This window comes from Apaloderma vittatum, unplaced genomic scaffold, assembly GCF_000703405.1.
Source record: "Apaloderma vittatum isolate BGI_N311 unplaced genomic scaffold, ASM70340v1 scaffold36434, whole genome shotgun sequence".
Taxonomy (NCBI): domain Eukaryota; kingdom Metazoa; phylum Chordata; class Aves; order Trogoniformes; family Trogonidae; genus Apaloderma; species Apaloderma vittatum.
In genome coordinates, this window is record NW_009711839.1 from 15,081 (window position 1) to 30,367 (window position 15,287).

Genomic DNA, 15,287 nt, shown 5'->3' on the forward strand with positions numbered 1-15,287 from the left:
AAGAAATTCTTCAGTACGAGGGCGGCAAGACTTTGGAATAAATTGCCCAGAGATGCTGTGGCTGCCCGCTCCCTGGAGGTGTTCAAGGCAAAGTTTGATGGAGCCTTGAGTAGCCTGATCTAGGTGAGAGGCGTCCCTACCCATTGGACTAGATGATCTCTAAGGTCCCTTCCAGCCTAGGCCACTCTGTGATTCTATGATTCTGTGTTCTTTCTTATGAGATAGCTGTTCTGAACTAACTCATTGGGTTCCAAGTCTGTCTGAGTGGACTTTACCTTGATGGGGGCTAGATAAAGAAAACACCTAGGTGAAAAAGTTATTACATGCATCTGCTTTTCTACTCCCCTGAGAGCAATTACGAACTATTTGAGAAGGGCTGTCCTTGAACACAGTGTTTCTGGTCTATCACCAGCAGCAACTGTAGAAGTGGAAGCACCTGTGCAGGCCGTCCTTCAGGGTTAGCACCACAATTCATTAACTATTCTCAGGCCTTTTCTAGATAATGGCAGTAACCCAACCTCCAGTGGTCAATTTATGCTAGAATGTGCCTCCTGGATGCTTACTGTGCAGCTAATATCTGTAGTAACAAAAAAGACAAAATTTAGACAACTGTGTCAGGAAAAAACCACATATTTTATTTTCTTTGAATCTCTAGAAAGCATGAATATAGTGCCATGGACCATTTTTTATGGAAGGCGGTTGAAGTTCCTCTAGATCAGATTTCCTCAGAGAAGTATGTTATAATTATGAATGGTGAAAAACCGAAAAATTTCAGATGGTAGTATTCACTATTAGGAAATTCTGATTTTCATTTGATCTAAAGGAGCATTATTTGCTGAGGAGATTACAAATCTCCCCATTTGCATTATCTGAGGGACTCAGAATTTTAAGCCTTTCAGTTTCGGTGGAGTCTGAGATAACTGGAATCAAGGAGCAGGTTGGAATACTTGTCTTAATCTTTCAGTTCTTCTTTTCCCTAGAAATTGTGCATTTTTTTCCCCTTCTCCACGTGCTGTTTTCTTTCATTGTACAACTGTCATTGGCCCTGCAGCTCTCAAGCCAGGAACATCTTTCTCTGAAGTCATCTAGAAGATTTTTCTGCCACAGAGCTATGTGGAAGTAAAGGCAAAATTTTTGGAAGAACAAGTTTGGGGTTTCCAGGGCATGACTTTGATTGTGTAGGGTGTTCTGGAAAAACTAGAGCTTCTGGCATTTCCTTTGAGCCAGTAGAGGGAGAACCTTCACCAGTGCTGGGTGAGTGAGGCTTCCTTTGGAATAGCTCGAGAAAGTTTGCAGTGGGAGATGGGAGAGAATCATGTTGATTTAGAACTGGGATGCGATAGACAGCTCCGGTTATGTGGAATGGAAAGTACTTTCCTGATATACTTGTCTTGTTGCAGTGATGTCTGTGATAGTGGTGGTGGTGAGGAGGGTGGTGATGTGGTCCATGACGATGGGGAGGAGGACAGTGTGGTCCGTGGTGGGGAGGAGGGTGGTGGTGATGTGGTCCATGGGGAGGAAAAGGACAGTGTTGTCCAGGGTGGGGAGGAGGATGTGGTCCATGAGGACAAGGTGATCCATGATGAGGACCAAGAGGAGGAGGATGTGGTTCATCATGAGGAGGAGGAGCAGAAGGGGGATGTTCTAGTTCCTCTTGGGGAGGAGGATTTGTTTCATCGTGGGGAGGAGGAGGAGGAGGATGGTGATGTGGTCCATGACGATGGGGAGGAGGACAGTGTGGCCCATGATGCGGGGGAGGATGGTGGTGATGTGGTCCGTGAGGAGGAAAAGGACAGTGGTGGGGAGGAGGGTGGGAGTGATGTGGTCCATGAGGAGGGAGATGACAAGGTGGTCCATGATGGGGACCAAGAGGAGGAGGATGTGGTTCATCATGAGGAGGAGGAGCAGAAGGGGGATGTTCTACTTCCTCTTGGGGAGGAGGATTTGTTTCATCGTGGGGAGGAGGAGGAGGATGGTGATGTGGTCCATGATGATGGGGATGAGGACAGTGTGGCCCATGATGCGGGGGAGGATGGTGGTGATGTGGTCCATGAGGAGGGAGATGACAAGGTGGTCCATGAGGAGGACCAAGAGGAGGAGAATGAGGTTCATCATGAGGAGGAGGAGCAGAAGGGGGATGTTCTAGTTCCTCTTGGGGAGGAGGATTTGTTTCATCGTGGGGAGGAGGGTGGTGATGTGGTCCACAGTGGGGGGGAGGCGGAGGACAATGGTGTGGCGGGTGAGGGTGGTGATGGTGATGTGGTCCATCATGGGGAGGAGGTGGAGGACAGTGGTGCGGAGGGTGAGGGTGGTGATGTGGTTTACTGTGGGAGGAAGAAGGAGAATCAGGTCCTTCATGACTGTCTTGCTGTTCTTCCTTGAAACTAGCGTTGTGCTTGGGGTCTTCAGGTCCGAACTGAGAAGGTGGTGGACATCCATGCTTAGGATGTCTGTGACGGTGTTTGTGACCAAAGCGATGACGGGGATGGGGATGCCTGCATCCGTGCCCGTGTATGTGCTGCTGTTCATAAAAACATCAGGAGAGGAAGTATTAAGTGAGATGTTAATAGGACAGAAGAAAGTGGTGAGAAGATAGAGAGGTGGGAGTTAGTAGGTTTGCATTTACAGTTCTAGTGATCTGTAAGGAGAAAAAAAAAGTTGTGTCTTTTTCAAGATAGAAGTAGAAGATAAAACACCAAAATTACTGAAAATCACCTGGAAATACTACACCTTAACAAAATGAATTGATATAAGCAACTGAGCAAAATTTGTGATGGATCAAACCCCACACTGCAGTAGCTGTTGTAAACTGGAATACCAAACGTGATAAAGATCACCTCCCCTCCTTTTGCTTTCTAAAATTCCTTTCAACTTGTTTGCTGGTCTCTGCTCACTTTTACTAAGGAGTATGACTGGACTGAGGGAAGATACCCTTGGAAGCAGTAGTAGGCCCAGCTCAATTCTAATTCATCCTCTGATTGACATAGCACTCAAAAGCCTGTCTGTCCTGATGTGCTGCGTCACACCCAGGCAGTAACAAAGGGACACAAGCCAGAGAGACGTCAGTCAGTGAGTACGTACCCAGGGCTCGTAGATCTCACACTTGATATCTGTTCCATCGGATTCATCTGGATCACTGATAACTCTTGCCTTACAGAATCCCACGTGCTAAGCAAAAGAAAAGAAAAAAAAGAATAAAAAAAAGACCGCATGTCTGAGTTCTTGTGATGGAGTTAATAGAACCTACCGGAAGTTGGACATTTTAAAAGTAAGGCTAGGTCCTTCGATACTTAAGAACTTGGCTAGATACTGAGATTTCTGACCAGTGATACTTGCCAGTGATTAATACTGATTACAAGGTATGCCAGGTTTGAGTGTTCTTGACTACGAAGACCACTTCACCATGTGCCTCTAGAGGGCTACTACTCTCTGTCTTACTTCTCTCATGTCTGTGAGAAATTGGTCAGCTAGTGATGTCTCCAAAATGAGTACCCTTTGGGTGACTTGACTTTTATTCCTTTTTTTCTGTCTTTGCTTGTCAAGCTTCTGTTCAGATTGGGCTATTTTGATATTACGATCTCGCCTAGTTGTTTCTTTGCAATAGGAAGGTGGTTGAGGAGAGTACATTCATAGTAATCTACAGATGAGCTTGAATTATGCCACTTGCATTCCCCTGCAGCAGAGGAAGGGAATGTGTTATGTCATCTCTGGGCTCACTGGAATGACCTAATACATATATTTCTTTTTCAAGATCTATGACTCAACGTTAGTGTAGAACTTTTTAATGAAAATAGCGTAAATGATTTACTAGGGAATGGCCACAATTTGAATGTGAAAGCCAGATCCAAGCTTAAAAGCTCAGGTCTAGGTCTATAATATGCAGACTCTAGTTATATTTAAAATTGGGAGCTCAGATTGGCTCCTTATAGATTAAAAAGGAGCAACTGTAAAACTAGGATCTGGACTTGGATGTGCTGTTTTCTTAATTTTGAGTTTGGGTGCATACTTACAAGAAACACTTAGAAATATTGTGAAAAGATCTTCCTGGTGCCACCCATTATATCAGTTCCCATTCTAAGACTTTACTTACAGCGTGCCAGTCGTCCAGAAAATCACATTCCAATGCCTGATCTGCTTGTCGTGCGGATTTGGAACAGTTGGTCTCTTTTATAGAGAATCCTAAAATATGACCTTCACGGGAGGCAGTCTGAAACCAAGATGTCAAACAAGAAGTGGTAAGTAGGTGTATATAAAAAAAACCCACCTGTAATTTTAAAAGCAACCCTTCTTCATATTGTTGTCGAAATCCTGTCCCACCTCATGCTTTTATTACCTGTGCTGTTCAAATGTTCATACACATACATGTATTCAGTAAGGAAAATAGAGTAGATAATTTATACCTTACTTGCCTCACACCTTTAGGAGTTCTGGGAATTTTTCTTTGTCTCATATGTGTATGTTAAAAAACCTGTTACGTTTACAGCCTGTGTTTTTAGGAAGTAGCGTCCTTAGACTCTTCTCCCTGGAACTGCTGTTCCTGTAGAAATACAAAGATCTGCTGGATGGCAACCACTCCTTCCCAGTGACGGGGGTGCATAGTGCTACAGTGCTGATGTGAGTTTGGTTTGAAATTCTGGCAGTTGCTGTGAGATTGTTGCTTTCTCTGCTGTCAGTGGCCTTGTTTACAGAGAAGACATTACTCCACAGGAACAGGGGAGAAGGCCTTTGTGATCCTATTAGAACTGTGAAGAGCTATTTCATTCTAATTTCTGAATGTAGTGGTAGGTTATTTCAAGTCTTTATTGAAGGTGTCCATAGCATGTGTGTGCACTCAGATTTTGCTAATGGGATAGAAGGGGATGGAAATACTTTATAGTATATTTTTTTATCATAATTCATAGTTTTTGAGTGTTATGCAGTCTGTTGAAATTAAGTGGTACACTCTAAATTGTAGCTGTAGTACAGAGAAGTGTGAAGACAAAGCATTCAGGGAGAAATTAATGAATGCAAGCAATCTTAAAACAGCCATGGGCTAAATGGGAATAGGGCTGTGTCCTGCATGGGACTACAGTGTAGAACACTGTCAAGTTTCAGAGCAATACCAAAAGCTGCAGGGAGGTGCAGGCTTGATGTGCTGTAATTTAGCAAGATCATGTGTTTCAGCAGGGGCCATGAGATCTCATTACAGAGGCGTCCTGAACTGATACGTGTGTTGGCAGCATGATCCTCTGCTGTTTAAGTGAACGTCTGCTCTATCTAGCAACGAGAAATTGTGGTGACGTGAGAGCTGTACTTCAGATCACCCAAAGGATGAGTCTTCACGTCAACGTCACTCAGAGATGGAGGAGTTGTTACCAGAGCCGGTAGTTCTTCAGTAGGTACAGCACAGATACAAATTTACCTCCTGTCCTTCAGAGCTCTCAGCGTGCTGCTCTGCTCTGCAGCAGAAAGTCAAAATGATGCTGAGCGTGTTCCATTTGCTGTGGTACTCCTGTGCGAAATATTCTGAGTAAAAAATGCTCTGACTTCAGCTGACACAACGTGTGACTGACAGTGCGACTGTACTTCTGGAAGAACTCTGGTCAGTAGTAAATAAACTCTTGTATGTTATGATATGGTAGGTAAATAGGCATTCAAAATAAAAATAAGCAAACAGAGGAGGCTCTGATGTTTTGGATGCCATCACACTGCCGTAGCTTTTAGCAGATGAGAAATCCTTTTGCTTTCAGATGCTTAAGTTGAAGTTGATAAGTCTTTGAAGAAGTAGGACCTTCAACTTTAAGCAGATAATTTACACCAAGAGGTGATAAGCAATAGTCCTGATCCTGGGGGGGCGTTGAGCTCTGGTCCCGTCACGAAACATCATTTCCAAGTAATTCTAGGGCAAAATGCCACTTACCATCTTTAAAGTCTTTTCAACTTTGTCCACATTGAAGTAGCCTGTGTGGTTACCCTCACGGTTGAATTTCTCCAGGGCCTTTGCAGCAATATCTTTATGTTGCTCGGTGACTTCTAAGACTTCGATTTTCACAGGACAATCTTTGCACTCTAATAAATCAGGAGGAACTGTGGAAACAAAGAATTTACTAATATTGCAATAGATGTTAATACTCTTGGGAATGTCCATGTGCCTTTAATATGAACTCATAAGGAGAAACTGAAATGCAAGCGTTTTCTTGGAAGTAAAATACCTATCCCTCAATCCACAGATATGGTTTTGTCATGGAAAAACCCCAAACCTGTGAAAAGCAACATTTTTATAAATCTCCTCCTTAGAATGTTCCCCCCTAAATGGGCATTCTTCTAAGTTTACTCTTTTTTTGCTATTCATTATCATGTTTTGGTGCACTGGAATGGTGATATCATCTGACATTAATAAAGTCTGGTTTAGGAGACTAGGATAACCTTAATTCTATTACTCATTCTTAACATTCCATTTGAATTATCTCAAATATGAATTGCAAGCAGATGAGTGAGTCGGTTACAGTTACCATACACTAGTACTGCACAACTTGTAATTTGCTGCGAGGTCTGGTTTGAGGTATGCACTGGCTTACAATAGTGGTTATTTTACCTGGGCTTAATGTGCAATTAAATCCATATAGATGAGGTTTCTTCAGCAGCTGGGTTGTATATGTGATTATCTTACATTGCCCAAAGTCCTGAGAGGAAGAAAGAATGCACGATTATGATGTTATTTTCACTAAATTTAATTGGATGTAGGTGATCATAGAAATTATGCCCCCTCTTTACATACAGTACTTCTAAGAATAACAGATGTGGCCATTAATGGAATGTTTGATCCGGTACCACTTGAAATTTGTGTTCAGAATAAAATGGGATCTCCCTCTGCAGGAGCCTTTATTTGAATTCTGAGTTTCCATGACTGAGTAGACAATGGAAAACTAAACCTGCTGCCTTAGTCATTCTGCTCCTTGTTTGCAGTAAGACAATGCTAGCTAGCAGGGGAAGTGGGAACGCCAGTGATACTCAAGGTTAGGTAAATCTTAATGGAAAAGTGGGTGGATCTATTCTTCCATTCCTTTTCCTCACATTAATAAAAAGAGTAACTGCCTGCACTTGTCATGGCCTTCCTGCTTTGTTCTGTGTGGCAGCGGTGTCACCACTCTCCTATTTGCGTAAAGTCTCGCACTTGTAGTTCCCTTCCCAGGCGGCATTGCGGGCCTGCAGCAATGAAGGACAAGTGTTGCTGCATGTTGTACCTGTACTGACACTGCCAGTATTTCACACTGTCGTACCACAAATGCTGTGACAGAAAACCGACAAAATATAACACTGATATTTCTGGCTTATATACTAGGAACATGCTTTAAAAAAATAAATTCTTGTGCCCTTTAGTTGTCAGCAAATTATTCTTAAAACATCGGTACGGCTGCCAGCAGTGGAATGCAGCGTATAGCTCCTTTGAGACGAGTTAAATAAAGCTGCACTAGCTTAAGGAGTCAAGCCTCTTCCAAACCTTTAGCTTACTTTTAACATCTTTAGAATTCAATAGATTTTATTTTATAGTGAGCCCTGTGAAAGCATAGTCTTCACTTAGAGATTTTGTGACACAGAACTTTCTGAGCAGTTCAGGTGAAGATCAAGTTACTACATTATTGACACGTGAGCCTGCCGGGGTGCCGTTACTTGCCATGAGAGCGATGTCGCTGTATTCACAGGACTCCCAATGTCTCCTGGATAGTACAGGGCATTCAGTTTCCAGCACATCCAAAGTTAAGTAGAGGATTGATGTATTTCCCTGGAAAAGAAGTGTAGGTACAAAGGAGTCTGTATATTCAAAGTTCGATCTGACAGAAACTTTTCTGAAGTAGACATGTTTAATCTTTACTGTAGCTTCCCCAGTTCCCTATAAAGGTTTTTCTGAGCTGACTGGTGGCATAGGAAGGATTTAAGCTGGAAGGGACCTTTGGAGATCACCTTGTCCAGCCACTTGCTCAAGGCAGAGCTAACAGATTCGGCAGAGTTCACCAAGACAGATGTTGCACAACCTCTCTGGGCCATTCCACTACTTAAACATTTTCTCCATGAGGTTTTTTTTGGCCTCACATCTAGTCAGAATTTTTCTTTGTGCAACTTACAACTATTGCATCTTATCCTTTTGTTGAGAACCCATGTTAAACTTGCATCCATCAAGCAGGGAAAATGCCAATGTTAAAAAAGTTGCCATTCCCTCTTTCTGATTTTCCTGGAGAACATACTGATCTATCAGGAAATCAGTTGTCCGAGCAGCCAATTATATAGCTACATACATTTCAAAAGACCTTATAGACGAGATACACTTTCAGAACTTTTCTTCCCACTCAGCGTATTCAGGAAGTGATGGAACAAAGCTGGAATAATCTCTACGAAGCCTTGGCTTTGAAGTTCTGAAAGTATATTCCATCTCCTGAGCAAATGGAATGGAGAATCAAAATTTTAATTTTGCTGCCAGTGCAATGCAGTGTCGTATTAAGAATTTTCTGTGGGCCACAGGAACAGTTTTGTGTTTTTCTGTAGGAAAATGAGTCTCAATTCACATTTGGAATGGATTATTTAAACTTCATGCAACCCGTGGCTGGGCATTCAGAATGAACACAGACATATTTTATTTTGTTACTTAGATAAAATGATGTAAAGCCCTTCATTTTGAATAAGTGTCCTCAGGTTTTATAAAATTTCATCCATACAGATTTCTTTTTCATAGTGTTTCTTTATAGACGAGACCTTGAGAAAGAATTACTGCAGTCTAGTGTAATGTTTTTATTAGTGAGAGTCCACCAGTTTGGCAGTGGGTGTATGTTTCAGCATTGTCTCTATTTTTAAAATAGGGGCTGAGTGATTTGCACAAAGACACAATAGCAGAAGCAGTGAAAGAATATAGTTGTCCTGAACAATTGTCCTGCACATTGGCCACATGATTATTCTGTGCTTAGGGGTAGTTAGTATTTCTATTTTATTTCATAAATGCCAATAATTTCAAGCTGCTAGTCAATATATTAGTAAAATACAAACAGAGGAAAGAACAGAGACAGGGAGAAAGACTATTTTTTTCTGATTTGTATTTATGGAATTTTACTGAATAGAAAAGTAAGATGGTCTTTTGTAAAATGTGCTATTCACTAGGAGCCCTCTAAAATGGAAATGACTAAATGTATTCACCTTGTCATACAAACTTGTGAAATGTTAAAGAAGCTAGTTCATCCCTGGAAAATATGTATTTTCTTCAGCAGGATGCAGAAGAAAAAGCAGAGCTTGGATGAAATTAAGTGTCTACATCCAAATATGCGGTAGAGAATTTCTGTTTGTCACTGGATAGCTCTTGGGAAAAAAATAATTATCTTATGTTTTGCCTTCTTGATTGTTTTAAAAACACCTTGGGCACCAGAGTTCTGTACTGCACGAGCCCACAGCTATTCTAGTGTGAATACCTGAGCATCTTTTATTTCTGGAAATCCCACCTAAACCTGGTGGAGACCTGTCTGCTAGGTGTTGCGCTGCTCAGATTTCTCAGAGGCATGATGCAGTAGACTTGACGCACTATAGCAGGAACACAATAAAAATAATGTTTTGACCTTTTTTTTAATGAATTATTCTTTTAATGCCATCTTGGCAGTGGAGCCGACATAACTTCTGACAGGATCAGTGTGCAGTCAACCATGCCTGGTGGCCTTGGGGGTAAAAGGTACAGAGAGAGGCCTTACAGGGAGAATTCTTTAGCAGTAAGATAGATAGAAGAGTCTTGTCTGTTCTTGTGACTCTGGGTGACAACTGAGGCTGTGGCCCTGGACTGCAAAGACAGCGAAATTCCCTCAGGGTACAAAGAAAGGTACGTAAGCATGGTGGTTTGGTGGTTTCAGCATTCAGCTGGAAGTGTGAATCCTCAGCTCTGATCCCTGTTCCAAGTTACAGTTCTATAGTTTTTACGGTCAATAATCAGTCAAAATGTAGAAACACTGAGATTTTTCTTTTTAGAAACTACTATTGTTTTTCTTACTAATCCACTGAATTTTGCATGTCTTACTGCCCAGTGGCTTCCCTCCACATGGGGGGCACACACAGAGCTGCTTGGCAGCAGCAGTCTTCAAGAGTAGGAGACTTGAGGGTTTAAATCTTACATCCTTGTCTTTGAAAAGCAAAAAAATCCATCATATTTTTTGAAAGTACACCTGAAGACCTGTAGGAATCTTGGCTTTGTGTCACTTTCTGAGCTTTTTTTTTATCCTAACAGGCAGTCTTAAGCAGCTTCATCAAAACCTGGCCTGTTTTTTCAGTTGCCATACTGACATGTGTAGCACACTTCTTAAACAGTGATGTGTGCTTGAATTCTAGTTTCATAGCCAAGCAGTGAAGTAGCCAGGTGCCTTAGTAAATCTACATGTCCTTGGTCTCTTTTCTCTACTAGTTAAAGAAATTTTGTGTGCTATTGCTTTTCCTGCTATTGATTTGCTTTGGCATCTAGGCAATCACTGAGAAAGACTTAGGTATCCTCTGAGGAAACAGAAAGAATTAAGAAGGAAACAGGAAATGACTGAGATGGATTCTCTATCCAGCCCTTCCCCTGATTTGCAGAGTGGCATTTTTGTCTCCTTTGGCTTCCTCTGCCTGTTCCCCTTTCCTCCAGTTGTCCAGCTATCTCCGAAATTTAGATAACAACACAGTTAGACTTTATGATCATAAAGGTCTTCCCCAGCCTAAACAGTTGATAAACAATGATTCTGCGATAACAAAATACCGATCTTGGGGGATACATTGATCTAATCTATGTCAGATGTTCAGATTAAAGAAACCCTCCAGATATAAACTTTGAACATAACATCTGAGACCTGACAACAGACAGGACAGCTTAATTTCCGGTGCCATATAAAGCTGCTGAGAGCATCTCTTACGCCACCTCCCTGTTGGCCAGGAGGATAGAGGGCATTCAGCGTGGTTCGAAATCAAGCTAATGTACAATAAATCATGAACAAATGAATACTGAGTTAGCACAAAAATTAGAGCTGATTCAATGAATTACATCCACATTGCTCTGTTCAAAGCAATAAACATAAGCTTTTAATGATCTGGCTCATTATTTTAAAATGACAGTCTTATGTAAATCAGCCTTTGAGTCGATACTTACTATACGTTGCTCGTGTGCATCGGCAACACGGAATAAACCAAAGACGTAGCCATCTCTGCGATGTTTGTTGACCAAATCCAGGGCCACTCCTGCATCTTGTTCAGCGGTATTACAGTCTGCAGGTGTAATGCTTGTTTTGGTTTGGGCGTTAGAGCACTGCAGGAGTGTTAGAAAAAAAGCTGAAGCTAGAAGCAGCATTTTGTTTGCAGCATTAGGTCACTTCTGCCCATGCTCTGATAAAGCCAGTAGTCTGCTTTTAAATCAGTGTAGCCCACTGAAGATATCAATGAATGCTAAAAGGGCATGGTTTTATATAAATTTAAGTGTTGTGTCAGAGGGCCATTACCTTGACCTTGGGTTAACATTTGCAAACAGCAAGTAAATGATTATATAATGATTGAGCAGATTTTGAGGAATGTGGGTCTTATAATACTTTCTGGACTACCCATCAAAGGGACGGTGTTTGTGATTCTTTAAGCAGGCATTGTGCAATTCTGTTCTACAGTGAAAAATCCTTAGCCTCTAACAGTGTGCTGCTGAGCCTGGTGTTAAGAGGGTCCAGTTTATGTATGCAGGTGTTACGCAATCTTGGTTTTCTGTTTGCTGTAAAAACAACTGAACTGAAAATATGCTGAAATATTTGTGGTCTGTATCCATGTCCCTGTTTTTACAGATCCTTATCTAGTGGAGAACTAGTGAAAGAGAAACAAGGAGGTCACTCAGATTTCAAAAAGGGATGTAGTCAGGGTGCACTTGCAAGCTGGTGGTCCATAGCTTCTATGTGAGTACCTGCTACTCTTCCAGCTTGAGAAAATTTAGAGCAGATTTCTGTCAGCTTTACGTCGTTTCAGACTCTTACCCAGAATGGGACTGACTGGCTTAATACTGATGGAATCTAGGCATGGCATGAAGTGACATAAAGCTGCCTTTGTATTCTTGATCTGAGCAATTTTGTGGGCTCTTTGGCTCTAGTAGCCTTCATAGACTTCTTTAGATAGTTGTTGGTAATTTTTCTGTATTTGGTAAAATAATGCAATACATAATAAGATTCATACCCTTCACAGGATATGCCAAGATCCTCTGCTAAGCAGAAAGGAGAAGGTGTTGTCTCATTGTATTAAAAATCTTTTATTCAGGGTAGTTTAAGACATTCTTAAAAGGTAGTAATTGCTTTTTAGGGAGTGGCTGAAGTTTGAATACAGAAGTCAAACTCTGAGTAAGAAAATTAAAGAATTCAATGTGAGTCCAAGCTTACAAGGTCAGATTCAGATGAGAAATTTTGCAAATTCTGGTTTGTGTGAAGAGTTGCATGAGCTTCTCATAGAAAACGGTTCTAGCTATGTAATTGACTTCTGTTTACATGTTTGACTTTTTAGTTTTTGACTTATTTTTATGAGAAACACTGGGAAATATAATGGATAATCATCCTTAAACCTTACCTCATTGCATTAATCCTTATTTTAAAAAATCCAATTTCTAGCATGTCTGGTGTCTAAGAAATCATATTTTTAAATGCATAGAGCTGACGCAGTGGCTTTCTTTATTATAATTAGTTCAGAACACATTTAACCGTTCTCTGGTAGCAGATAAGCTAAATGGAGAATCTTACAGCATTAGAACTGAGGGCACTCAGAGCTCATGTGAAACAGTTTAAGATAAATAAAATAATCCTCATGCAATGGGTAGTGAACTTGCTGCAGAAAGATACGGAGGCAGACAGTATCAGCAGGATCGGAACTGGCTTAGAAAAGTTCATGGACAGCAGGTCCTTGAGTGGATCCTGGAAGGATTAAGGAGATAAGTGCTCCTTAAAATCCCAAGTACAATGATTTTGAGTCCTGGAAGAGTTCAAGGGAATGGTTTGCAGAAAGAGGGCATGTGTCTATGTTTCTCCTAACCACAATTGTCTTTTACCACTGTGAGACATGAACACTGGGCTGGATGAACCACTGTTCTGATGCAGCAGGACATTTCTTTTGTTTATGTTTTTATAATGTTTCATTATATTAATTCAGAATTTCTTCTAGAAGATCTGGGGGAAAAAAGCAGTGAAATAAATGTTGTGTAAATAATCAAAGACATGAAATACACCTCATCAGTTAAAAATACCATTCACATCATTGCTGTGTTGAAAAACCCCCCCTCATTCATTACTTACAATGCCATTTAATTTTTCAAATGGGCAATGATATTAAAGAAAGGCGTCAGATTAGGTAATTTATAATGTAATTCCCTTAGTTGCCTATTGTTTGCAGATTGTTTGCTCTTTTTTTCTTCTTCTGTTCTGTGCTGCTGTTCATTGTGACACCGATCATTTTCTTGACAGCGGCTTATGTATTTTTTATGTATGAAATAGAAACACTATGAATAAACAGTAGAAAATGTACATTTCCTGCAAAATTGACAGCAGAAGTAAAAGTAAGATTCTATTCCCACTGTAGAGAGTATTGTCCTTGATTTCTTCGGAAAAGAAAGCTTGGGCCTTATTATTAAAATTCAGTATGAACAAGTACTCCAGGCACACTCAGAGCAGCTAATTAAATATTGGTTGTACTTGAGTCAATATAATGTATTTTTATAATTTCTCAACCAGTTTGATATATTTTTTAATGCTTATTTTGTTTTTATATTTATTGCTTGTAAGTTTTATGTGTTTTTTTAATGAAGCTACTTCTATAAACAGATTGCTAGCAGGAATAGGAATATGTATCCAAACATGGCATTTCTCTTGACTAGCTTATCAAAAGTTTAGCTCTATCTTGATCCAAATTCAAACTTTAAGGAGTTGGTTATAAGTATCTATCCTAAACCTCTCTCCAGAAATCTGGGAGAACACACCAAAAAGAAGCTTATCTTCCCCTCTTGAAAAACAGGTTGCTTAATAAATAGAATTTTATTTATGGGAGAAAACGAGAAGAAACCTGGCAAATAAAGGAGATAATATACAATAACCAATTACTTCTTTCTCAAAGCATAGCCATAACTACTTACAGATATCTCTGATTTCTTGGGAGGGCTACACTGCTGACTGGCTGACTGTTCCTCGCCTCCTGCAGCAGCGCTTCCCTCACAGGCTGGAATTAGTCAGTTCTGCAGGCAGCAAAGCCGTATCCGTCCTGTAGCCTGTGCTGCCCTGCAGCTGCTGCTCTTCTAGCTCTTAAGCAAGAGTACAGCTAACAAAGACATGCGGCTCCAGCTGCTTAGAGGTGAATTCTTGGCTAGCTTATCTTTACTTTTTTCAGTGTGTGATGCCTCTTAGCTTCATACCAGGGTGGCCTGTTTTTACCACTTGATGCAAAAAAACAGAAAAAAAGAAGTTTTACAGTTTTTGAGGTAGCTCCACATTTCACAGAAATGCCCCCAAGTAGGATGGAAAAATCTGTAAATGCATCACGTCTTCATTAATGTCTCATTTTTATCTGCTGGGTGTAAATATAGTGTCCCCTGATGCAAATGAAATGTTATATGAATTTGCTTCGGTTATGGTCTTCAAAGCAGCAGCTGCAGCTATAGCTTCCCCTCCCTGCCTGCAGCTTATTTTTCTTTACCAGTCACCAGTTTTTTATCAAACTTTAGAAGCTTCATCACCTTGTCTATCAATTTTCGTTCAAACAGACCTTAAGTTCAAAACCTATTTGGAGGAGCTCATTGCCAAGTGAGCAAGCTGATAACAGAAGTCTCGCTGCTTAGGAGACCTCAAGAACTAATAGAGGGACTAAAAAGGGTGTCAGTATTCCTTGTCTTGTCCTCAGTGTCTGGCTGCAAATTGCTTTCTAGAAAAAACATCCTGAACTGCTGTTGATGACCTTAACGATATGTGGCAAGGCTGACCTGTTTGCTGCGGGGCTTGGGAGGCTGGCAAAAAAGGTGGGGTTAAGAATTTCTTGTCGAGAACGGGATCAGAGGAAGTTCCAAGGGATTTGACTCTTTCAGGGCTTGTGCAATTGTACTGTTCTTGAAATTTAAGCTTTAACTGGTGCTTGTAAGTTAGAGCAGGTTAACGTAAGGGAAATGTTGGCAATTGTTGTGATTGTTTAGTATTCATTATTATGTCTAGTAGAAGGTCTTTAAAATCTACCTTTGAAATTGAAATCAAAATAATATGTGTATATCCTGAATACAGCTGCTTAGCATGTATAACCTCAGAGATGCAGAGGAAAATGTT

At 40.8% G+C, this 15,287-nt stretch overlaps 1 protein-coding gene across 1 annotated transcript; it reads right to left on the reverse strand.

The window, feature by feature from the left end:
• Nucleotides 1-1,081: 1,081 nt before the first annotated feature.
• Nucleotides 1,082-11,320, reverse strand: HRG (histidine-rich glycoprotein). The gene is made up of 8 exons (XM_009867746.1): nucleotides 11,123-11,320; nucleotides 7,655-7,762; nucleotides 6,575-6,662; nucleotides 5,900-6,066; nucleotides 4,091-4,207; nucleotides 3,082-3,168; nucleotides 2,254-2,521; nucleotides 1,082-2,199 (listed from the first exon to the last, which is right to left on the reverse strand). The coding sequence occupies exons 1-8, from the start codon at nucleotides 11,318-11,320 to the stop codon at nucleotides 1,082-1,084; spliced, it is 2,151 nt and encodes a 716-aa protein (XP_009866048.1).
• Nucleotides 11,321-15,287: the final 3,967 nt, after the last annotated feature.

Bases quoted from the DNA above. Each gene is read 5' to 3' on its own strand.
- HRG (XM_009867746.1), bottom strand. From the start codon at position 11,320: ATGCTGCTTCTAGCTTCAGCTTTTTTTCTAACACTCCTGCAGTGCTCT. The intron at 6,663-7,654 runs GCAAGTAACGGC...TCTTCCTCTCAG, and splicing joins ACAGCGACATCGCTCTCATG to GACTTTGGGCAATGTAAGAT. The intron at 2,200-2,253 runs ATCACCACCCTC...CCCACTGTGGAC, and splicing joins CCATGATGGACCACATCACC to CACATCACCACCCTCCTCCC.